This window comes from Leucoraja erinacea, chromosome 35 (assembly GCF_028641065.1).
Source record: "Leucoraja erinacea ecotype New England chromosome 35, Leri_hhj_1, whole genome shotgun sequence".
Lineage (NCBI taxonomy): Eukaryota > Metazoa > Chordata > Chondrichthyes > Rajiformes > Rajidae > Leucoraja > Leucoraja erinaceus.
Window position 1 is genome coordinate 8,810,942 of NC_073411.1, and position 24,754 is coordinate 8,835,695.

Below are 24,754 nucleotides of genomic sequence, written 5' to 3' on the forward strand. Positions count from 1 at the left end.
CCAAGTCTTTTAAATGCTGCTAACAGTGCTTCAATTATACATTATTACCACACGTACCTAGGAACAGTGAAATGTTTTGTTTTGGGTTCAACCCCATAAAATCACACAGCAGACCTCCCCTGGGCTGTACAAAAGTGTTGCCATGTTCTAGCACCCAAAGTTAGTACGTGCCTTTCCTATCCATGTACTTGTCCAAGAGTATTTTAAATGCTGCTGGAGTACCTGGTTCAACTAACCCCCCTAGCAGCTCATTCCATATACCTACCACCTAACTTCCTTCATCTGGCTTCACAATTTGTACTTGTATCTTATGCCACGCTTCATGTCCTCCCGGATTTACCGACCGACGAGCCTTCTACAATAAATAAAAATGAGTGGAAGTCTGAAGTAAAATAGTGGGAATGCTCAGTAAGTCAGTCGGTGATTGTGGGGAGAGAAATTGAGTTAATGTTTTGGCAGAATAGACCCTCCCCTAGTAATCTGCTTCACCAGCCCAATTCCCAACGCACCTAACCTGTGTAACTGGCATTTATCTTTCAGTCAACGGTGCCTGGTCAACGTGGACAGAGTGGTCAGCGTGCAGCGTCCACTGTGGCCGTGGGTGGAAAAAGCGAACACGCACCTGCACCAGCCCAGCGCCGCTCAGCGGGGGAAGCTTTTGCGAAGGGACCTCAGTCCAGAAGATTGGCTGTTCCTCTCTGTGCCCAGGTTAGAGCCTCAAGGGCTTGGCCGTCCATCTTGGCCGTCATTTGCGTGCCATTAAGCGACCTGGTAGCGTGTGGGTAGCGCGGGACGGGTGCATGTAGTGGCGTGGAGGAGTGTGGAGTTGCGTGCTGTATCACGCAGCGCTCCAGGATTTTCGTTCTGCACGAAATCTTCGCCCGCCACCGGCCTGTCGCGTAAATGACTGCCAAGTGGGACAGGCCCTTCAGCTTCTAAAGCGGACAAGGCAGAGGTGCGTAAGAGTGGAGATCGCTTAGCAAGCGGTAGAATTTTATCACGGCAATCTAGCAGCCTTGAAAGCCCTCTGACATATTGAAGTCGGAATCAGCCCAGTAGGCCAATCTAAGTGATAGGTAATGTCATCACACAGGGATATCTTATGTTTGATAGTCATATCGTTGAAACCAATGTAAGGCAGAGGAATAGAGCAATTTCATCTGTGGCAAGGTAATGGATTAGCTAGTTATTTTTAGTGGAACAACAGTCAGGGAAGATTGAAATAGTTGAAGCTTATAGAGTCGAAACAAATTTCAGCTGAGTTTCATCCACCATCTTCGCAATCAATGAGTTTGTGCTGCCTCAGCACCGCAGACGAGTGAGAACAGTGGAATTTAAATGATAAAATGCAGGAAACACTCACCATTCTCCGCGAAGAGAGAAGGATAGTTTCTGTTTCGGGCTCTTTCATCAAATTGAGGGCAGAGTAAGTCAGAAGCCAAGAGCCACAATTCTTTGGCAGGACGCTGACGTTTCAAGGCCAAGTGGGGATGATAATGGGACATAAAGAACGAACAAGTGGCCGGCCACGGTGGCGCAGCGGTAGTGTTGCTGCCTTACAGCACTTTGCAGCGCCGGAGACCCGGGTTCGATCCTGACTACGGGCGCTGTCTGTACGGCGTTTGTACGTTCTCCACGTGACCTGCGCGGGTTTTCTCCGAGATCTTCAGTTTCCTCCCACACTCCAAAGACGTACACGTTTGTAGGTTAATTGGCTTGGTATAAATGTAAATTGTCCCTACTGCATGCAGGATAGTGTTAGTGTGCGGGGATCGCTGGTCGGTGCGGACTCGGTGGGCCGAAGGGCCTGTTGCCGCGATGCTTCTCTAAACTAAACTAAACTAAATGGTTGCGGAGATGATGGAAAGTAAGTAAGTAAGTAAGTTTATTGGCCAAGTATTCACATACAAGGAATTTGCCTTGGTGCTCCGCCCACAAGTAACAACATGACATCCAGTGACAGTTACGAATGACTCAGAAAACACTAAATATTAATAATAATAAAACATTAATGATAAAACACCATTGATCAAGCATGTGAACCAACAAAATACCAGATCAAAGGGAGGCTACAGATTTTTGGCTGTTGAGTGGGGAACTACTCGTGGATTAAAAAACAGTTTTTATGTCTGGCTGTGGCAGCTTTGACAATCCGGAGTTGCCTTCCAGAGGGAAGTGGTTCAAAGAGTTTGTGGCCAGGGTGAGAGGGGTCAGAGATGATCTTGCCCGCTTGCATCCTGGCCCTTGCAGTGTACAGTGCAGACTGTACAACAAACAACAACAGACTGATGGCCACATACTGCTGCTCGATTAGATGGGGTCTGAAGCCACCAAGCTTGATATGGTGTCCTGGAAGGCTGCAAGTTGAACAAAACCAAATGGTGGGTAGGAACTGCAGATGCTGGTTTACACCGAAGATACACACAAAATGCTGGAGTAACTCAGCGGGACAGGTAGCATCTCTGGAGGGAAGGGTCTCAACCCGAAACGTCACCCATTCCTTTTCTCCAGAGACGCTGTCTATCCCGCTGAGTTACTCCAGCATTTTGTGCCTAGCTTCAAAATGAAATGGTATACAAAGCTAGACTCCACATTGACTGGTTACAGTACAGTAAGATTGTGCTAGTGTACAGGAATCGCTGGCCAGCGCGGACATGGTGAGCCAAACGGGCTGTTTCCCCACTGTATCTCCAAAATCTTATAGAAACATATAAAATTCGTAAGGGTTTAAGAAGGAACTGCAGATGCTGGAAAATCGAAGGTAGACAAAAATGCTGGAGAAACTCAGCGGGTGCAGCAGCATCTATGGAGCGCAGGAAATAGGCAACGTTTCGGGCCGAAACCCTTAAGGGTTTCGGCCCGAAACGTTGCCTATTTCCTGCGCTCCATAGATGCTGCTGCACCCGCTGAGTTTCCCCAGCGTTTTTGCCTACCTAAAATTCTTAAAGGAATGGACAGGCTAGATGCAGAAAAAAGGCCATTCAGCCCAACATGTTCGTGCCAACCTTCTACTAGACCAATTCACAAGTTCCATCATCAGTGCCTACTCTGTAGACTTGCAAGTATTTTCTCCACAGAGTCCTGGCTACGAACATCATCGGTCCACATATCCCTCCACATATGCTGCCTGGCCCACTGAGTTTGTCCAGCATTTTGTGTTTAGCTCAGGATTCCAGGCATGTGCAGTTCATAGAGTCGTACAGTGTGGAAACAGGCCCTTCGGCCCAACCTGCCCTCACCAACCACCATGTCCCTTCTACAATAGTCCCACCTGCCAGCGTTTAGCCCATATCCCCCTGAACCTGTCCTATCAATGTATCTGTTTAAATGCTTCGTAAAACATTGCATTAGCACCTGCCTCAACGACCTCCTCCAGCAGCTCGTTCCATACACTATGCCACTCTTGGATTCTGGGTGACGTTTCCGGTCGAGACCCTTCTTCTGACTGATTAGATCATTCCTTCTACTCCAGACATGCTGCCTGTCCCATTGAGTTACTCCAGCATGTTGTGTCTATCTTCGGTTTAAACCAGCATCTGCAGTTCCTGTGTGAGAAGTCTGAAGAAGGGTCTCGACCCGAAACATCACCCATTCCTTCTCTCCAGAGATGCCGCCTGTCCCGCTGAGTTACTCCAACATTTTGTGTGTGTCTGTAATTCCTTCCTACACTCAAGATTGAAGAGAGTTCATTGTCATGTGTCCCAGATAGGACAATGAAATTCTTGCTTTGCTTCAGCACAACAGAATATAGTAGGCATGAATACAGAACAGATCAGTGTGTCCATATACCATTGAATATATATATATATATAGTATATATATATATATATATATATATATATATATATAAACACACACACATACATATATATATACACATATATATACACATACATATATAACACATATATATATACATACACATATATATATATATATATATATACATAAATAAATACATATATACATATATAACATATATATATATATATATATATATACATAAATAAGCAGATAAAGTGCAATAGGCTATTAAAGTTCAGATTTGTTTGAGTTGAGTTTAATAGACTGATGGCTGTGGGGAAGCAGCTATTCCTGAACCTGGATGTTGCAGATTTCAGGCTCCTGAACCTTCTACCTGAAGGCAGCAGGGAGATGAGTGAGTGGTCAGGATGGTGTGTAGATCCTTGATGATGCTGCCAGCCTTTTTGAGGCAGCGACTGCGATAGATCCCCTCGATGGTAGGGAGGTCAGAGCCTGATGATGGACTGGGCAGTGGTCAGATCTTTTTGCAGTCTAGGATTCTAATACTCACGAGTGGGATTTAAACTCACAGGTCCCCAACTCAAAGCTAGAGTGCCATCAACAGACCGTAGCTGACAGCATGTGTGAAATATTCCTGGTTGTGATTTCTTTTGAGTGCTGAAATATTCATTTTACAGTCCTTCATGACTGTTAATTAACAGGGTAAAGACTATTCTCATACATCTTTCTGCCTTCCGATTGCACACATTTAGTTCATCTGCTGCCACAAAACTGGTTTGATAATCACAAGACATTTCAATGCCGAGTTGGAATTACGATTTACTACGAGAAATTTGCATCTAATTAAATCAGACTATTAAATACTCCATCGGCAATATTCTTGCTATTAACTTCTGTTTTTATGGCAGACAGTATCCGTGGAAACTTTTGAGTCTATTTTTGCATTTAATGAAAGCGTTTGACGTGAAACATTAATTGCATTTGGTTTTCCACAGACGCTTTCCGCAAAGACCGCTCCCTCCGTAACTCCCTGGTCAATTTGTCCCTTCCCCCCCCGCACCACCCCCTCCCCGGGCACTTTCCCTTGCAACCACAAGAGATGCTACACTTGTCGCTTTACCTCCCCCCTCGACTCCATTCAAGGACCCAAGCAGTCGATCCAGGTGCAACAGAGGTTCACCTGCACCTCCTCCAACTTCATCTATTGCATCCGCTGCTCTAGATGTCAGCTGATCTACGTCGGTGAGACCAAGCGTAGGCTTGGCGATCGTTTCGCCGAACACCTCCGCTCGGTCCGCATTAACCAACCTGATCTCCGCACTTTAACTCCCCCTCCCATTCCGAATCCAACCTCTCTGTCCTGGGCCTCCTCCATGGACACAGTGAGCAACACCGGAAATTGGAGGAGCATCAACTCATATTCCGCTTGGGCAGTCTGCACCCTAGCGGCATAAACATTGACTTCCCCAATTTCCGGTAGCCCTTCCTGTCTCCTCCCCTTCTCTGCTCTCCCTCAACCCTCGGGCTCCTCCTTTTCCTTTCTCCTTTCTTCTCCCCCCCCCCCCCTCAGCCTGAAACGTTGCCTATCTCCTTCGCTCCATAGATGCTGCTGCACCCACTGAGTTTCTCCAGCACTTTTGTCTACCTTCCACAGATGCTGCCTGACCAGCTGAGTGTTTCCAGCGTTTTCTGTTTTTATTTCAGATTTCCAGCATCTCCGCTCAGTCCACTTGAATCTACCTGATCACCCAGTTGCTAAACAGTTTGACTCCCCCTCCCGTTCCCACACTGACTTTTCTGCCCTGGGCCTCCTCCACTGTCAGAGTGAGGCACAAATCAAATCAGGGGAACAGGCCCTCATAATTCACTTGGGCAGTTTACACCCTCAGCGGTATGAATATTGACTTCCCTAACTTCAAGTAACCCTTGCTTTCCCTCTCTCTCCATCCCTCCCATTTCCTAGTTTGCCGACCAGTCTGACTGTCCTCCTGATTAAATTTTATCTCTGTTTGCTTTGTTCTCACCTTCTCCTCGCTAACAATGATCTATTGTACACTTTCTTTGAACTCCATACCCTTTGATCTTGTTTTCACACCTTTCACCTCCTTATCTGTGTCCCTCGCCCTGACTCTCAGTCTGAAGGAGGGTCTCGACCTGAAACGTCACCCATTCCATCTCTCTGGAGATGCTGCCTGTCCCGCTGAGTTACTCCACTATTTTGTGTCTGCCCATGGTGTGAAAGGTCTGAGGACTTATGACATCTTCATAAGATAAATGCTCCTCCCCCAGTAGTTTGCAGCTGGGCTTTCATGAAAACATGACAGGGGAAAATGAGACTGCTTCAAGAACATGATTTAAATAAATCCTTTTCATATTATAATTTTGTTTCTATTAAAAGTAATGGAAAAAAATTCCTTTTATGTTATTGCACAGTCAAAATTATCTCTGTAAGTGTAGAAGCCTTGCTTAAGCAATTTACAAATTCAGCGCCCCTGTTATTTTGTACATCTTTAACAAGAACTGCACAAGATGAGTGGGAAGGCGGTGAACATCAATGTCCGCTGTTGAGTAACCCACGTCTGTCTAACGGGTGGCACCGAGGTGCAGCGGTAGATTTGTAGCCTTACTGTGCCAGAGATCCGGGTTCGATCCTGTGACTATGAGTGCTGTCTGTACGGAGTTAGTACGTTCTTCTTGTGACCACGTGGGTTTTCTCTGGGTGATCCGGTTTCCTCCCACACTCTGAAGACGTACAGGTTTGTCGGCTGATTGACTGTGGTAAAATTGTAAATTGTCCCTGGTGTGTGTGGGATAGTGCTAGTGTACGTCGATCGCTGGTTGGCGCGGACTAGGTGGAGAACCATGGAAGAGGGAGACGGCGATGGTGTTCTCGAGGAGCAAGGTTCGGGAAGAAAGTGAACCGGGGCCTTACCTTCCATGCCCTCAAGGTCGGCTACTGGAGGCCTCCCCGAGGCACAAAGGAAGGCGATCAAGGAGAGGAACGTCCAGAGAAACTTCCACCATTGTTCTAAAACTGTCCAAAAAAATTGTACCAAACCACAGTCCAACCGCACTTGGAGTTGGCCTCCACTGCTTGGAACCCTCTAACCAAGAAAAATAAAGATGTCCGTCAAAATGTTCAACAAAGAGCAGCCCGGTTTGTGTTTGGCAACTTCAGACGACAATGTAACCAAAATGCTCACCAACTTCAACTGAGACTCCCTTGAAAGCAGACGCCAGATGCTTGGACTGACTGCTCTTCACAAGGTCATCAACCCAGGACATTGACCTCAACGCTGACTTAAAGCCCTGTCCCTCGGTACAAGTTCATTCCAAGAGCTCTCCCGAGTTTGCCCTGATTCGAACTCGGAGATTTACGGTAATGGCCACTCGTCGGTACTCGGGGCTCTCGTGGACATTTTTCATCATGTTTTGAAAAATCTTCACGGGTCTTCCTGTGCTTACCTGCTGTTAGCGAATCTTCCCGAGTACCTGCCGTTAGTGAGTCTTCCCGAGTAACTGCCGGTAGCGCATAGAGACGTCCCCGAGCTCCGACATACCCGCTACGTTCATTCTCCGTGCTTACCACTGGTTTGATTTTTTTTAAACTCAGGAGAGCTCTTGGAATGAACTCGCATCGTGGGACAGGGCTATTACATGTCAAAGAGAAAAGAACAAGATCCAGAAGAAGCACAACAAGCAACTTGTAGATCAACAACACACATCTACTCCCTACATACAGTCATTTTTTCCCTGAAACAATTTCCCTCTGGAATGCCCTCGTTCAATCCTCTGTTGGCGTGTCCACCTACGCAGCTTTCAAGACCTCCGTCCAGGCCCACAGACTCCCGCTAGACCAGACCAACTCTCGTCAGCTTCTAGTATAGTCCCTGGTGGACTCTTCGGAAGTGATGACCACAAGGTACAAGGCGGCAGCTGGAGGCCCCGCAGCAGCCTGGGGCTCGCCTAGTTCGGGCCCTCCTTGGGACCTAGCGCGCGGACCGGACTTTGCAAATGGCACCGAATCTGGTGACTCGAGAAACAAAGCACCTTTGAACCAAGGATAGGCACAGAATGCTGGAGTAAGTCATCGGGACAAGCAGCATCACTGGAGAGACGGAATGTGTGACGTTTCGGGTCGAGACCCTTCCTCAGACTGAAGAAGGGTCTCGACCCGAAACGTCACCCATTCCTTCGCTTCAGAGATGCTGCTTGTCCCACTGAGTTACTCCGGCATTTTGTGTCTACCTTCGATTTAATTGGCAGCTCCTTCTACACCATTGAACCAGGGCAAACATTCCAGATTTGCCACCCGTTATCCTGTCAGACTCCACAGGCTGCTCTGTTAAGCATCTCCGATGCAAACAGACCAAAATTGCTTGAAATGTAATGAACTTTGGTCTTTTTATATACTAAACATACAGGAAAATCACCCCAAAATCTTTCAATTATTTACAGGGGAAAACCCTGTGACCTTTTAATAGTATTCTCATCCCTAATTACAGCATAGCAATCTAATTAGTTCCTGAATATATAAACCGTCTATTCCTCACATAAATATTTCAAAATATTTATCTTACTTTTAATGTTTCTGATATTGGAACTACTTAATTCAAATGTGTGTTCCAATCTCTGTTTGAAATGTTAATTAATAATTGCTGCCTTTTCACTGCTAATTGGCAGCACCTTCTGAAGAATTGTCCCGACCCGAAACATCACTGATGAATGTTCTCCAGGTTTGCTGCCTGACCTGCTGGGGTACTCCAGCACTTTGTATCCTTTCCTTTTGTAAACCAGCACCTGCATTTCCCTTGTTTTGATTTTTTTGACTGCTCCTCGAGGTAGGCCTCCTTCGTAGAAGTTCTCCTCACTCTTCCTCCAATGGAAGGGTCCCGACTCGGAATGTCTGCTATCCATGTTCTCCAGAGATGCTGCCTGACTTGCTGAGTTAACGGCCTGTCCTACTTTGACCACCTAATTCACGACCTCTGCCGAGTTTTCCCTTGACTCATACTTGCAGCATGGTCGTCACGAGGTCGTAGGTTGTGATGCTAGTCGTAGGTACTCGTGGCATCAAGTAGGTCGGGGCGTTTTTCTAGCCTGATGAAAAATGTCCACGAGTAAAAAAGGGTGTGAATTAGGTCGTGAAAGTAGAACAGGCCCTTAACTCCAGCACCTTGTGTCTTTTTGTATGGCATCATAGTTCTTTGGTCTAAAGAGTACTTTGACCCGATGTCTCACATCAGTGGGCTTTTTAAAGAGTGGCGTTGGTGAATCAAGTGCTCGTCTCGGTTAGTTTTAGTGGTACAACTTGGAAACAGGCCCTTCGGCCCACCAAGCCCTGCCGACCATTGATCACCTGCACACTAGTTCCATGTTATCGCACACCCTGCACACTGGGGATTATTCACAGAAGTCGATGAACCGACACATCCGCATGTAATTGGGATGTGGGTGGGAACCAGAGCACCCTGAGAAAACCCACGTGGTCACAGGGAGGCCATTGAATGACCAGACAGACAGCATCCATAGTGAGGTTAGAACACGGGTCTCTGGTGCGGTAAGGCAGCAACTCTACCGCTGCGCCACCGTGCCACAGATATGCATTCTCTGCCTCTGCCCAGCTGAACGTTGCTGGCAAAGAAAACATAAAGGATAATGTCTCTGTTTCTCCCCGCAAAGTGGACGGAGGCTGGGAGCCGTGGAGCGGGTGGTCGGCTTGCTCCTCCGACTGTGAGCACCAGAGGGTCCGCGCCTGTGTGGCCCCTGAACCGAGGTATGGAGGACAGCCCTGCGAGGGGTTGGGCCAAGAGTCGGACAACTGCACCCAAGGCCTGTGCGTCCAGAGTAAGTACACTACTCGCGCAAACTTTAGTAAGACTTTAGAGATATAGCACAGAAACAGGCCCTTCGGCCCATAGAGTCCATGCCGACCAATGCTAGCCCCTTGCACTAGCACTATCCAACACACTGGGGACAATTCCTAAGGCAGAGATTGATAGATTCTTCATTAGTCCGGGTGTCAGGGGTTATGGGGAGAAGGCAGGAGAATGGGGTTAGGAGGGAGAGATAGACCAGCCATGATTGAATGGCAGAGCAGACGATGGGCCGAATGGCCTAATTCTACTCCTATCATTTATGAACCAATGAATTTTACAGTTTACAAAACCCAATGAACCTACAAGCCTGCACGTCATTGGAGCGTCGATGCCAGGCAAGGGATCGGCTCCGATGGTAAGTCCATGTCCCCACAGTGGGGCTCAAAGTCAGTCCCGAGCAAGGCCTTCAGCTCCATGATGTTAGGCTGCAGAGCAACCGGAGATACGATCCGGAAAACAATCGCATCTCCGGCAAGGTAAGAGATTGAAAAAAGTTTCCCCCGCCCACCCCCCACATAAAAATAAACAGAGAACATTAACACAAACTTTTAAAACACACTAAAAATAACAAAAAAAAAGACGACAAAACAGACAGACTGTTGGCGAGGCTGCCATCGTGTGGCGCCCCCTGGTGGTATGGAGAGGTAAAGAACAATGAATGAAAGATATACAAAAAAGGTAACAATCAGGCCATTGCAAGCTGTTTCTGGGGTGAAAACGTGACTTGGGTGGGGGTGGGATAGAGAGAGAGGCAGCAGCACTTCCAGAGATGCTTCCTGACCCGCCGAGTTATGGGGCTGTCCCACTGTGCGAGCTAATTTGAAGAGTTCTCCCGAGTTTCCCCTGATTCGAACTCGGAGATTTACGGTAATGGCCGCTCGTAGGTACTCGGGGCTCTCGTGGACATCTTTCAGCATGTTGAAAAATCTTCACGAGCTTACCGCGTTTCCCGAGTACCTGCCGTTAGCGTTATGAGCCGCTAAGAGACGTCCCGAGCTCCGACGTACATTCTACGTGCTTACCACGACTTTGATTTTTTTTTTAAACTCGGGAGTGCTCTTGCGTTAGCTCGTACAGTGAGACAGGCCCTTTACCCCAGCATAAACCAGCCTCTGCAGTTCCTTCCTACACCATAAGAAAAGGAGATGGGATTAGTCACTCGAGTCTGCTCTGCCATTTAACTGGATTATACCGATCCATCTTCCCACTGATTCCCCGATTGCGTATCGACCTCAGCGTTCAATGTCCCCAGGGACTGAGATTCCGGTTCGCTGCGACTGAGATCGCCAACACTCCAAAGGAAGACATTTCACCCTCAGGTTTTTTAAATGTCTGACCTCTCATCCTGCTCCAGTGGAGACAAACTTACAGATCTGCCTTGCCAATCCCTCTCAGAATGTTATCTCACCGAGAGCACCTCTCATTGTTACAAACTCGGTGGAGCAGGGCTCAGCTTTCCCTCTTCAGGAGATAACATCCTTATCTGAGGAATTAATCTGGTGAATCGTGCTGCCTTGATTCAAAGGCAAGAACAGGCAGTGTGTGAGCTGCTTTTCAATGTGTTTTCCCGTTCATTGTGATAAAGCAATGAACCCTTTCCATCCTATTTCCCAGAGTGGGCGGCAGGGTGGCGCAGTGGTAGAGTTGCTGCCTTGCAGCGCCGGAGACCCGGGTTCGATCCCAACCACGGGTGCTGTCTGTACGGAGTTTGTACCTTCTCCCCGTGACCTGCGTGGGTTTTCTGCAAGATCTTCGGTTTCCTCCCACACTCCAAAGACGTACAGGTTTGTAGAGGTTGTGTGGGAAGGAACTGCAGATGCTGGTTTAAACCAAAGATAGACACAAAAGCTGGAGTAACTCAGCGGGACAGGCAGCATCTCTGGAGAGATGGAATGGGTGATGTTTCGGGTCGAGTCTCTTCTTCAGACTAGTTCATTGGATTGGTATAAGTGGAAATTGTCCCTAGTGTGTGTCGGATAGCGTTAATGTCCAGGGATTGCTGGTGGGAATGCGGAATGCCCTATTTCCGCGCTATATCTCTAAACTAAACTAAACTAAATATTTCTACGATTCATCAAATCTTGAACAATCCACTTCTTGCTAATATCCATCAAAATTATCTTCTCTGGTCCGTTTTAGATTAGTTTTGTTTTGTTGTGTTTAGAGATACAGCTTTGTGCAATTTCTCCCACATATTTCTAAAGTATTTTCCAAGATGTTAATAAAAATAATAAAAAGTTTTATGGTATCCATTAATAAACTGTATCGGCTACACATTCCATTAATTTAATTGTGGGCAGTATTAGCATGAATATTCAATAAAATGAAAGAATGACACCAAGTGTTAGTAGAGCTATATGATACGGTTTACTATACAACATGTTTCTGACTAATGGAGGAATTGGCTCATGGACTGTTTAGTTTAGTTTAGTTTAGTTTAGAGATACAGCACAGAAACAGGCCCTTCAGCCCACCGAATCCGTGCTGACCAGTGATTCCCGTACAGAAGCACTATGCCACACATGAAGGACATTTCACAATTTTTACCAAAGCCAATTAACCTACAAACCTGTACCTCATTGGAGTGTGGGAGGAAACCGGAGCACCCAGGAAAACCCCAAGCAAACTCCATACAGACAGCACCCGTAGTCAGGATCGAACCCTGCGCTCTAAAGCAACAAATCTATCACTGTGCTACCGTCCCACCCTATACTGTAAATTAGATGCTCCATTTATATGCTCCACTCATAAGATTATAAGTTCAAACGTTTTAGGAGTAGAATTAGGCCATTCGGCCCATCAAGTCTACTCCGCCAATCAAACAAGGCTGTTCTATCCCTTCCTTCATACTCCTGCCTTCTCCCCATAACCTCTGATGCCTGCATTAAAATCTGAATTTGCCTTATCTTCAGTGATCATTATTGTTAGTAAGTTTCTCTATCATACCAGGCTATCTTAATACTTCTCCCCAACTCCCTCAAGTTCTTATAAAACAGATAAAGGAGACACCAAGGTATACCTCTCATGCGCAGAATAGTGAAAAGCTTGGATAGAGTGGATGTGGAGAGGATGTTTCCACTAGTGGGAGAGTCTAGGACTAGAGGTCACAGCCTCAGAATTAAAGGACGTTCTTTTGGGAAGGAGATGAGGAGAAATGTCTTTAGTCAGAGGGTGGTGAATCTGTGGAATTCTTTGCCACAGAAGGCTATGGAGGCCAAGTCAGTGGATATTTTTAAGGTGGAGATAGATAGATTCTTGATTAGCACAGGTGTCAGAGGTTATGGGGGGAAGCCAGGTGAATGGGGTTTGGAGGGAGAGATGGATCCATCATGATTGAATGGCAGAGTAGACTTGATGGGCCAAATGCAGAATCCGAGGCAATTGAATGATATGGGGATATGAGTATTGATTTCAGTATTGAGTGAGTGTGAAGAAGGGTTTCGACCTGAAACATCACCCATTCCTTCTCTCCAGAGATGCTGCCTGGCCCACTGAGCTACTCCAGATTTTTGAGTCTATCATTGGATTCTCTAACCAAGTAACCCTGACTTTCCCTCTCTCTCCTTCCCCCCCACCCCCACTCCCCAACTTAGTTCTCTGACTAGTTTCACATCGAAGGGCCTAATGGCCTACTCCTGCACCTATTGTCTATTAATGTTCCTGATTGTATGCCCCATTGTCACCTTCCCCTCAGCAAACAACAATCCATTCTGCATTTCCTTGACCATGGTTGGCTTTGATATGTCCTTTTCACACGCACCCTTCTACATCTCTAGTCTCCCTCTCCTCTGACTCTCATTCTGAAGAACGGTCTCGACCCGAAGCGTCGCCTGTTCCTTCTCACCAAAGATGCTGCCCGTCCCGCTGAGTTACTCCAGCTTTTTGTGTCGGCCCTCAACTAAAAAGTGGTTCCTGATGTTGGAATATGAATATTCTATCGTGGATCAAACAGTCAGACTAGTGTCGTTCATTTGCAAAGAAACTGCGGGGGAAGTGGTTACATCGTTTCCACGCCGCCCAGTCTCCAGTTGGAAGAGACAACATGGCTGACACGTTGACTTTGATGGGTCTGCCAGCCTCTCTTCACGGGCTATTGAGAGGGGAGGCCACGGGGGGAGATACGAATGCTGTCACTCGCTCTACATGTAAATCCATGGAGATGCGTCTGCTGCCAGCTGAACTGGCAGATACCTGGAGCTACTGGGAAGACTTGGCAACCCACGCCTCACCTGCCCCATCTGCCAGCCCACAGAGAAAGACACACGGTGAATCGCAGTCGGGAAGGAAATATTTTTTATTTTGAAGAAAGGCACAAAATGCTGGAGTAACTCAGCGGCTCCTGCAGCATCCCTGGAGAGGAGGAATGGGTCTCGACGTTTCGGTTCGAGACCCTTCGTCAGACGTGCAAGATTTTTTATTTGCTAATTGTTATTCTCTCTCCTGTTTTCCTTCACAGATCAACCACCCCTGCAGGAGGTACAACCTCAAAGTAAGTGTTCGTCACGATTCCCGGTTTGATTATGTCGCTATAAAGCGCGCAGGGCACTCGCGCGGCAGAGGAGACCGTTTGATAGCTTCATCAATCTGGAATAAGTTAACAGCCTCTTCATCGCCTCTGGCCATTTTAAGGGAGGACATGTCTTCAGTAAATAGGCACAAAAATACATTCTGCAAATCTGCCTTCACTCGTGTCATTTCCATATAAACCTCTCCCTTCCTTGCAAGTTATTCCTTTGAAAGTTTAGGATCAGCCATGACAAAAAGTAGTCTCTGATGTGCGAGGTAGTCTCCTGTCACTTTATAATGAGGCAATATACCAGATCAATTTGTATTCCTTTTATATTGTAAAGGGCCTGTCCCACTTACGGGATTTTTTTTATCGGCGACTTGCCGGCATCCGTCATAGTGGCAGCGGGTCTCCGAATATTTTCAACATGTTGAAAATTCAGCGGCGACCAGAAAAAGGTACGACTCTTTGGGCGACTACTCACGACCATACAGGTGACATGTCACGGGGTAACGTCGTGAGCAGTCAGCCAAAGAGTGGTACCTTTTTCTGGTCGCCGCTGGATTTTCAACGTGTTCAAAATTTTCGGGGACCTGCTGCTGTGACTATGACGGGTGCCGGGAAGTTTCCGAAAAAATCCCGTAAGTGGGACAGGCCCCTTAATGCATTTTTATTCTGCACCAGTCCCCACCATGCCTTATAGTCACAGAGTGATACAGCGTAGAAACAGGCCCTTCGGCCCAACTTGCCCAACATGTCCCTTCTACACTAGTCCCACATGCCTGCATTTGGCCCATATCCCTCTAAAGCTGTCCTATCCATATACCTGTCTAAATGTTTCTTCAATGTTGTGATAGTCCCAGCCTCAACCACCTCCTCTGGCAGCTTGTTCCATGCACCTACCACCCTTTGCATGAAAAAGGTTATCCCTCACGTTCTTATTTGGGTGGCGCAGCGGTAGAGTTGCTGCCTTACAGCGCCAGTGCCAGAGACCTGGGCTCAATCCCGGCTATGGGTGCTGTTCGTGCGGGGTTTGTACATTCTCCCTGTGACCACGTGGGTTTTCTCCAAGATCTTCGGTTTCCTCTCGCACTCCAAAGACGTACCGTTTGTAGGTTAATTGTCTTGGTATCAGTGTAAATTGGCCCTAGTGTGTGTAGAATAGTGTTACTATGCGGGGATTGCTGGTTGGTGGACCGAAGGGCCTGTTTCCGCTCTGTATCTCCAAACTAAATCTTTCCCCTCTCACCTTAAACCTATGTCCTCTGGTTCTTGATTCCCCTACTCTGGGCAGAAGCTCTGTGCATCTGCCCGATCTATTCATCTCATGATTTTTATTATTGGTTGTCAAGCTTTGTTTTTTTTGCATATCCTGCCCCCAAATCCGATGGAACTATGTCTCAAAGTTACTTTGACAGTAAGCATGCAGGTACAGCAGGCAGTGAAGAAACCAAATGGCATGTTGGCCTTTATAACAAGAGGAGTTGGGTATAGGAGCAAAGAGGTCCCTCTGTAGTTGTACAATGCCCTAGTGAGATCACACCTGTAGTCTCCAAATTTGAGGAAGGACATTCTTGGTGCAGCGTAGGTTCACCAGGTTAATTCCCGGGATGGCTGGACTGTCATATGTTGAAAGAATGGAGAGACTGGGCTTGTATACACTGGAATTTAGAATGATGAGAGGGTATCTTATTGAAACATGTAAGATTATTAAGGGATTGGAGATGCTCCAGACACGCTTAAGAATAAGGGGGAGGCCATTTAGGACGGAGATGAGGAAAAACTTTTTCACCCAGATAGTTGTGAATCTGTGGAATTCTCTGCCTCAGAGGGCAGTGGAGGCCGATTCTCTGGATGCTTTCAAGAGAGAGTTAGATAGAGCTCTTAAAGGTAGCGGAGTCAAGGGATATGGTGAGAAGGCAGGAACGGGGTACTGATTGGGGATGGTCAGCCATGATCACATTGAATGGCGGTGCTGGCTTCGAAGGGCCGAATGGCCTATTCCTGCACCTATTGTCTATTGACTGCAATTACACAAGTTTTCTTTGCCAACATTCCCCTTTCTCAACTTTGTTTCATTTTACAATGCAGTACTAGCTTCTTTATTGATGATCTCAGATATGGACAGTAAAAGCTTGACTTCCAGATCTTTTATTGCAAACTCGTATAGCATCAGACCTCTCTACCCATTAAAATTAATAACCAAGCACAGTGCGTGTTGTACGATCACAGCTTGCAATAAAAAAATCATAACATGCCTGAGTAACTCACAGGGTCAGGCAACATCACTGGAGGACATGGATAGGTGATGTTTCGGGTCGGGACCCTTCTTCTGAAGAAGGATTCCAACCTGAAACAACACCTCTCCATGTGCATAGATATTCTTCAGAATATTCTTCAGAACATCCTAACCTGAACCATCACCTCTCCATATCTTAGATATTCTTCAGAAGAAGGGTCCCGACCCAAACCCTCACCTATCCGTGTTCTCCAGAGATGCTGTCTGACTCGCTGAGTTACTCCAGCACTTTGTGGGTTTTTTCTTTGTAAACGAGCATCTGCAGTTCCTTGTGTGCCCAGCATGCACTATTTCTCAATGGGAACCTGAGTTCATGGTGCGTAGTTCCCCATTTCTGCGCTAAACCCTAAATCTGCACTGCTATGAAAACTGTCACATCTCCTCTACTCTACCCCCAAGTTCTGAGGAAGGTCACCGATCTGTAATGTCGACTGGTTTCCCTTTCCACAGATGCTGCCTGACTGGCTGAAGTCTTCCAGCATTCTCTGGTTTGGTCTCAGGCTAACCAACATTGTCTACCCGAAAGATAGACTCTAAGTCTAAATGCTGGAGTAACTCAGCGGGACAGGCAGCATCTCTGGAGGAAAGGAATAGGTGACGCTTCGGGTCGAGACCCTTCTTCAGACTGTGAGTCAGGGGAGAGGGAAACGAGAGGTATGAAGAGATACAAAGAACAAATGAATGAAAGGTATGAAAAAGGACAAATCAAAGCCAGCCACGATGATCAAGGAGAGATGGAGTCTTAAGGACTTGGCTGTCATGGAGTGGTGTGGAGGAGTGTGGACTTTGCCCTGAACGAAACCTTCACGCGCCACCAGTCACGTAACTGACGGCCAAAGTGGGACAGGGACAAGAAGTTATGCCTACTTGGAGGAGATAGTCGACCCATGCCTAGGGCAGTCTTTAAATATTTAAAAAAACACTGATCATAAGATCATATGTGATAGGAGCAGAATTAGGTCATTCGGCCCATCAAGTCTACTCTACCATTCAATCATGGCTGATCTATCTCTCCCTCCTAACCCCATTCTCCTGCCTTCTCCCCATAACCTCTGACACCTGTCCCAATGAAGAATCTATCTATCTCTGCATTAAAAATATCCATTGACAGTCTTGGCAAAGATTCACCACCATCTGACTAAAGAAATTCCTCCTCATCTTCTTCCTAAAGGAAGGTCCTTTAATTCTTTGGCTATGACCTCTAGTCCTAGACTCTCCCACTAGTGGAGACATCCTCTCCACTTCCACTGTATCCAGGCCTTTCACTATTCGGTAAGTTTCAATGAGGTGTCCCTTCGTTCTTCTAAACCCCAGCGAGTAGAGGCCCAGGGCCTTCAAACGCTCATCATATGTGCATGTGACAAATGAATGTGAACCTTGAACTTGAACCCACTCATTCCTGGGATCATTCTTGTAAACCTCCTCTGGACCCTCTCCAGAGCCGGCACATCCTTCGTCAGTTATGGTGCCCCAAATGTCTCACAACACTGCCAATGTGGCCTGACCAGCGCCTAATAGAGCCTCAGCATTACATCCATGTGTTTGTATTCTAGCCCTCTTGAAATAAATGCTAGCATTGTCAATACCCTTCTTCAGATTGAGTGCCAGGGGAGGGGGAATCTAGAGATATGGAGAGGTACAAAGAAGAAATGAATGAAAGGTTTGCAAAATGTCAAATCAAAGCCAACAGCCTTGCTCAAGGAAATGATGAGCACCAAAGTAAGCCCACTTTGAAGAGATTGTTTACCCATGTCAAAGGAAGTCTGTAAATTAATTTAAAAAACTCTGATGATATCCCAGTCACATTCTGGGAGACAAATAACCCTTGGATAATCTTTAATTTTCACCTAACGAACAGCTAACAATGGCCTGTTTCCTTTCTCACGGTTACTTTTTTGCCTATCATTCCTTGTTCTTTATCTCTCTACATCATTGCCTATACCTTTCATTTCCCTTATCTCTAACCAGTCTGAAGAAGGGTCTCGACCCGAAACGTCACCAAATTCTTTCTCTCCAGAGACGCTGCCTGTCCCGCTGAGTTACTCCAGCATTTTGTGTCTACGGTAAACCAGCATCTGCTGTTCCTACATACGACAAATAGGCTTCTCTGCTTTAACAATGTACTGGTTATATATGAACGTAACCCCATCGTAAATGATGCATTGACTGAAATAATTGAAATATGTGAGCTAAATGAGTTTTTATGGAAATAACTCATTTTGTTACACTGAGCAGATTGTAATTTAATGAATCTTGTTCTTATTACTTTGTGAAATGTGCTGGAATTTATTTTCCTTTAAACAGCTGCAACTGGTTAATTGTCTTCAGGTGGATTAAGTGATATAATCATTAGGTGTTACGAGGATATTCATTATAACAGGGTTTTTTGCTAATCCTACCATGCCTGCAGTCAGATGGTCAGCAGTGCCTTGTGGAAGAACAGGCTGCCACTCCAAGTGTGCAAGTGCACGCTACAATGTGCCCCACTCTAGTGGGGTGGGGTGAAGGAGGGATTCTCCCCCCTCTACATTAGGGACCTGGGGTGGAGGCTACTGCACATAGGAGTCTCTGCAACCTGTTTCTCTCACGGTTCACAAACGCACCAGCCGCCTGCCCCAGTTGCAGGCTGGATGAGCCTATGTTCCACATGTACATGGAGTGTGTGAGGTCGCAGCCCCGTGTTACAATGCCTAAAGGGGGCTGCTCGCTCCTTCTGTCCGCACTTCACACCCACCATCCTCATCTTTGGACACCCTGTGCGTAGGGGAGAGGGTTTGGGGCTGGAGATGTCCTGGTTCGGTTGCTCCTGGGCCTGGCCAAGCTGGCCACCACGGTGCCATGTGGAAGAGAGCTCTGCCCGAGCCGGCTGCCTGTCACTTTTACAAGGTTACGTCTGCACCTGGGTGGCACGAGAGAGGGACTATGCGCTGTCCACGGGCACCACGGGAGGTGGGGTTCTGGGACCACTGGGCACCGTGTGCAGTGCGATGCATCCTTAATAAAGATGGGAAATATTAGTTAAAGGAAAATACACATTGCTTGTATTGTGGTGGTGGGTTTAGTTTTGAATTATTTGACTTTGTAAATAGTATTGTAAATACGTGAATAGATCTATTTTTGGATGAAAACAACCCCCCCCCACACACACACACAAAGCTGCATTGACTCTTCCATTAATGCTGGTCGCCGCAGGGAATCAAGCGTTTTGTAGATATTGTGTTATAATAACCGCCTGATGTAATGTAACGAGTGAAAGTCTGTGTTATCTTCTGGTGCACTGAAAAATGCAGGTACTGAATAAACTCCTTGTTAGGAAGGGGGAAAAAATCAGCATTGACATCTCTTTGATATTGTCCTTTGGCCTTTGAACTTTAGACTTTAGTGATACAGGTCCACTGGGTCTGTATCAACCAACCAACCATAACCCTATATATACACCAGCGCTATCCCCCACACTAGGGACACTTTACAATGTTGTACAATTATAAACTGGAGGAACAGCACCTCATATTTCACTTGGGCCGCTTACAACACACTGGTATAATATTAAGTTCTCTAACTTCCATTAAACCTTGCAACCCCTCTCTCTGTCCCTCCCTCACCCTAGTCGTTTCACCGTCATCCTGTTGAGTTTCATTGTCTATAACTCATTTTCACCTAGCCCACAGATAACGATGGAGTGTTTCTTTGATCATCGTTACCTCTTTGCACATCTTTCATTCATTTGTTCTACATCTCTCTATAACACCCTCTTTCATCTCTCATTTCCCCTTTCCCCCGACTCTCAATCCGAAGAAGGGTCTCGACCCCAAACGTCACCTATTCCTTTTCTCCAGTGATGCTGCCTGTCCCGCTGAGTCACTGCAGATTTTTGTCTCACAGCGGAGGCCATTAACTTCAGATTTGCTCTTGTCTTTCTGCGCAGGTATTGAGACCAACAGTGATGTGGCGTTGTATTCTGGACTGGGGGCGGCAGTGATTGCAGTCGCTATGCTCGTGGTGGGCATCACATTGTACCGGAGAAGTCAAAGTGAATACGGTGTTGATGTTATTGACTCCTCAGCTCTGACCGGTGGCTTCCAGTCCTTCAACTTCAAGACAGTCAGACAGGGTTAGTGTGCTGTACAGTTTAATATTAATGGGCCTGTCCCACTTAGGCTATTTTTTTAGACGACTGTACCCCCCTACAACATAAAATTGTCTATAATACATAGAATCATTAGTCAGAGACTCCGACTAATAGATAAATATGACCAATTCTTAAGGAGTTGGTCTCCTTTCATCGACTTTTTGGAATCATGTGATGCAGCGGTACCGTAAGGATTGCTGATTTCAGTTCATGATGCGGATAGAGCTACATCTCCGAATACAGATTTGAAAAATTCTCTTTTAAGGGGCCTTCTCTTCTATTTCTACTTTCCACCTTCTCTCTTCCTTTTTTTATTTTTTATATACACACTTCACGTTTTTCTACTCTCTACCATCTATTTTTCCACTTTTTCCCCTTTCTATTGTTTTCTTTTTCTTGTCCTGCTTACTTCCTTTAAGAGGGAGTTAGATGTGGCCCTTGTGGCTAAGGGGATCAGGGGGTATGGAGAGAAGGCAGGTACAGGATACTGAGTTGGATGATCAGCCATGATCATATTGAATGGCGGTGCAGGCTCGAAGGTCCGAATGGCCTACTCCTGCACCTAATTTCTATGTTTCTATGTTTCCTTCTTATAACATAAAACTAGAGGTTGTACATAGAATGGATTACGGTATTACAAAAAAAAAACCCAAAAAAAACCCCATAGAATCATAGAAACATAGAAAATAGGTGCAGGTGTAGGCCATTCGGCCATTCAATATGATCATGGCTGATCATCCAACTCAGTATCCAGTACCTGCCTTCTATAAATCTATAAAGAATCATTACTTTAACAGCAACAAAAAGACAATGCCCGCACCGGCCACAACCTACATTACCTGGCGATAACTATGACAGCACCTACGTCAGGAGAAGTCAAGCTACGCTCATTGGCATCAAACACACTGTCGCCGACTGTCGGCAAAAATGTTGCAACATGTTGAAAATCCAGCGAGGACCAGAAAGACGCAACGGCTCTTTGGGCGACTGAGGAGACGACACGCGATCATACGGGAGACACCCCGGCGACAATGTGGTGACCGCCTAGTCGCCTGTAGTCGCCTAAAAAATCGCCTAGGTGGGACAGGCCCTTAACTCTTACAGCATTGTTCATTTGAACAGTTTGTGCTGAATAATCTGTGGGTCAATTATTTATAGTGACATTATTTATAGAGTTTAATAAAATGTGCTTGCAGTGTATTGGGAATGTGAACTGGTTTAGTTTAGAGATACAGCATGGAAGCAGGCCCTTCGGCCCACCGAGTCCGTGCCGGCCCGCGATCCCCACACACACACTAGCGCTATCCTACACACACAGCAGAGACAATTTACAGTTTTACTGAAGCCAATTCATCTACAAACCTGTACGCCTTTGGAGTGTTGGAGGGAACCCACGCAGGTCACAGGGAGAACGTACAAACGCCGTGTAGACAGCACCCTTAGTCAGGATCGAACCGGGGTCCCTGGGGCCGCAAGGCAGTGACCCTATTGCTGCGCCACCGTGCAGCCATAAAGTAAAGCCCCTGTTCCCTAATTATCGACCTCTGCCGAGTTTGCCCTTGACTCGTACTCGCAGCATGGTCGCAACGAGGTTGTAGGAGAGAGGGTGTAACAGAGAAGAGAGGAGGGTGAGGGAGTGGGTGTGAGAGAGGGAGAGCACGGAAACAGGCCCTTCGGCCCAAATCATCCACACCGATCAAGATGTCCCATCTTATCTGGTTCCATTTGCTCGTCCCATTTATCCATGTTTAGACAACATCCCCCAATAGCTTTCCAAGTGCAGTTTAAATGTTGTAGTATCTGCCTCAAATGTCCCCTGACAGATCATGAGAGAGTGAGTGTGTGTGAGAGAGAGAGAGAGAGAGAGAGAGAGAGAGTGAGTGTGTGAGAGAGAGAAAGAGAGAGTGCCTTGGAAGGAAATTGTCAATTGTCCCAAGTGTGTGTCGACAATAGACAATAGGTGCAGGAGTAGGCCATTCGGCCCTTTGAGCCAGCACTGCCATTCACTGTGATCATGGCTGATCATCCACAATCAGTACTCCGTTCCTGCCTTCTCCCCATATCCCCTGACTCCACTATCTTTAAGAGCCCTATCTAACTCTCCCTTGAAAGCATCCAGAGATTGGCCTCCACTGCCTTCTGAGGTGGAGAATTACACAGATCCACAACTCTCTGGATGAAAAAGTTTTTCCTCATCTCTGTTTTAGATGATTTCCCCCTTATTCTGAAACTGTGGCCCCTGGTTCTGGACTCCCCCAACATCGGGAACATGTAGACTAGTGTAAGTGTACAGGGATCGCTGGTCGACGTGGACTTGGTGGGCCAAAAGGGCCTGTGTCCACGCTGTATCTCCAAATTAAACTAAACTAAAAGAAAGAGAGAAGGAGAGAGCCTTTGGAAGAATTGTCAAGATTCTGCTCAAATGACCCATTTAGATAAGTGTGGTTTAGTATTCAGCAAGGAGGTGCAGGCACTGTTAATCTGCCTTCTGAGCACTGCGTGGATGGCCTTCAAACGTGCCACTTCAGCAGGCAGCAATGATAAAGGTCATTGTCACGTTGCGGACAAGTGCTCAGTGGATGTGAACAGAGAAGCATTTACTTTATAAGAATGCGGGGACTTAAGGGGAAGTAGATTGATGAGTTCAGAACAGTAATTTTCTATTTGAATCATTGTGGTTGCTTTCATAATTAAAGACAAGTACACTTGGACTCAGAAGCACCGGGATAAGCAGATAAACTAAATCAATTGAAGGCATTTTGCGCAATGGTTATTGTCATTGACAAAATGCTCTGCCTCTCCTTACACAGTTGATTAATACCCCTCCGAAACCACTCTGTAATCAAAATGAATTCCCTCAAAACACTGGTTAAAATGTTGGTCTTTGGTTTTGTAAATCCCTACTTAGGAATGATTGATTGATGACAAATTACTTGTTAGCAACCCCCAATAGTAGGGGATTTTAACTTTCCCATTATAGAATTGTTTACCACAGAAGGCTTATGGAGGCCAAGTCAATGGATATTTTTAAGGCAGAGCTGGATAGATTCTTGGTTACACAAAAAAGCTGGAGAAACTCAGCGGGTGCAGCAGCATCTATGGAGCGAAGGAAATAGGCAACGTTTCGGCCCGAAACGTTGCCTATTTCCTTCGCTCCATGGATGCTGCTGCACCCGCTGAGTTTCTCCAGCTTTTTTGTGTAACCTTCGATTCTCCAGCATCTGCAGTTCCCTCTTAAACGCTGGATAGATTCTTGATTAGTACGGGTACGATGGGGTTATTGGGAGAAGGCAGGAGAATGGGGTTAGGAGGGAGAGATATATCAGCCATCATTGAATGGCGGAGTAGACTTGATGGGCCGAATGGTCTAATTCTGCTCCGATCACTATGATAATACTCTCCAATTACTAGAAAATGTCTTTCTTCATGCAACAATTCTTTGGAACATACACAGAACGTATTTGAGGTATTATTTGTGTCTAAAGAATGGCCCTGACCAAAAACATCACCTGTCGATGTTCTCCAGAGGTGCTGCATGATTTGCTCAGTTTGTCCTTTATTGCATCAAACAGCATCTGTAGATTTACAGCACGGAAAGAGGCCCTTCAGCCCACCATGATCATCCTGCAGACCATCGATCCCTGTACACGATGCACTAGGGACAATTTACATTTTTTACCAAAGCTAATGAACTCTACAAACCTGTACGTCTTTGGAGTGTGGGAGGAAACCGGGGCACCCAGGGAAAACCCACACGGGTCATGGGAAGAAGTACAAACTCCATACAGACAGCACCCGTAGTCAGGATCGAACCCGGGTCTCTGCCGCTGTGAGGCAGCAACTCTACTTCTGCGCCACTGTGCCTGCCCTTTGTTCTTTGTTTCTACAGCTTATTTGGGGTATTTGACCTGGGGCAGTGGGAGGAGTGACTAGTCTCTTCATCCTGAAGGAAGTTACATTGAGAAGGGTAGAGTTCCATAGGTGCCACCAACTTCCAACTGTGAATCATCAGGGCAGAATCAGTAAGGTTAGTCCGCTCCCTCATCCCCTCTACTTGCTGAAAGACCACAGTAATCCATAGCAGCTCCCATGGTATCAACTCAGAGGCAAGCATAGGGCGTTAAGCATACAGCTTTAAGGTGAGGTGGGGGGGGGATAAAATTTAACAGGAACCT

The 24,754-nt window shown here is 46.4% G+C and overlaps 1 protein-coding gene across 2 annotated transcripts in view; it reads left to right on the forward strand.

Annotated features, from left to right (window-relative positions):
• The window catches only part of LOC129713297 (netrin receptor UNC5D-like), a 346,405-nt gene that overhangs the window by 270,712 nt on the left and 50,939 nt on the right, over positions 1-24,754 (forward strand). For both annotated transcript variants that reach the window (XM_055662249.1, XM_055662250.1), the window contains exons 6-9: positions 541-708; positions 9,448-9,612; positions 14,101-14,133; positions 20,376-20,561. In XM_055662249.1, coding sequence (XP_055518224.1) covers positions 541-708; positions 9,448-9,612; positions 14,101-14,133; positions 20,376-20,561 — 552 coding nt within the window. The remainder of the gene's footprint in view (positions 1-540; positions 709-9,447; positions 9,613-14,100; positions 14,134-20,375; positions 20,562-24,754) is intronic.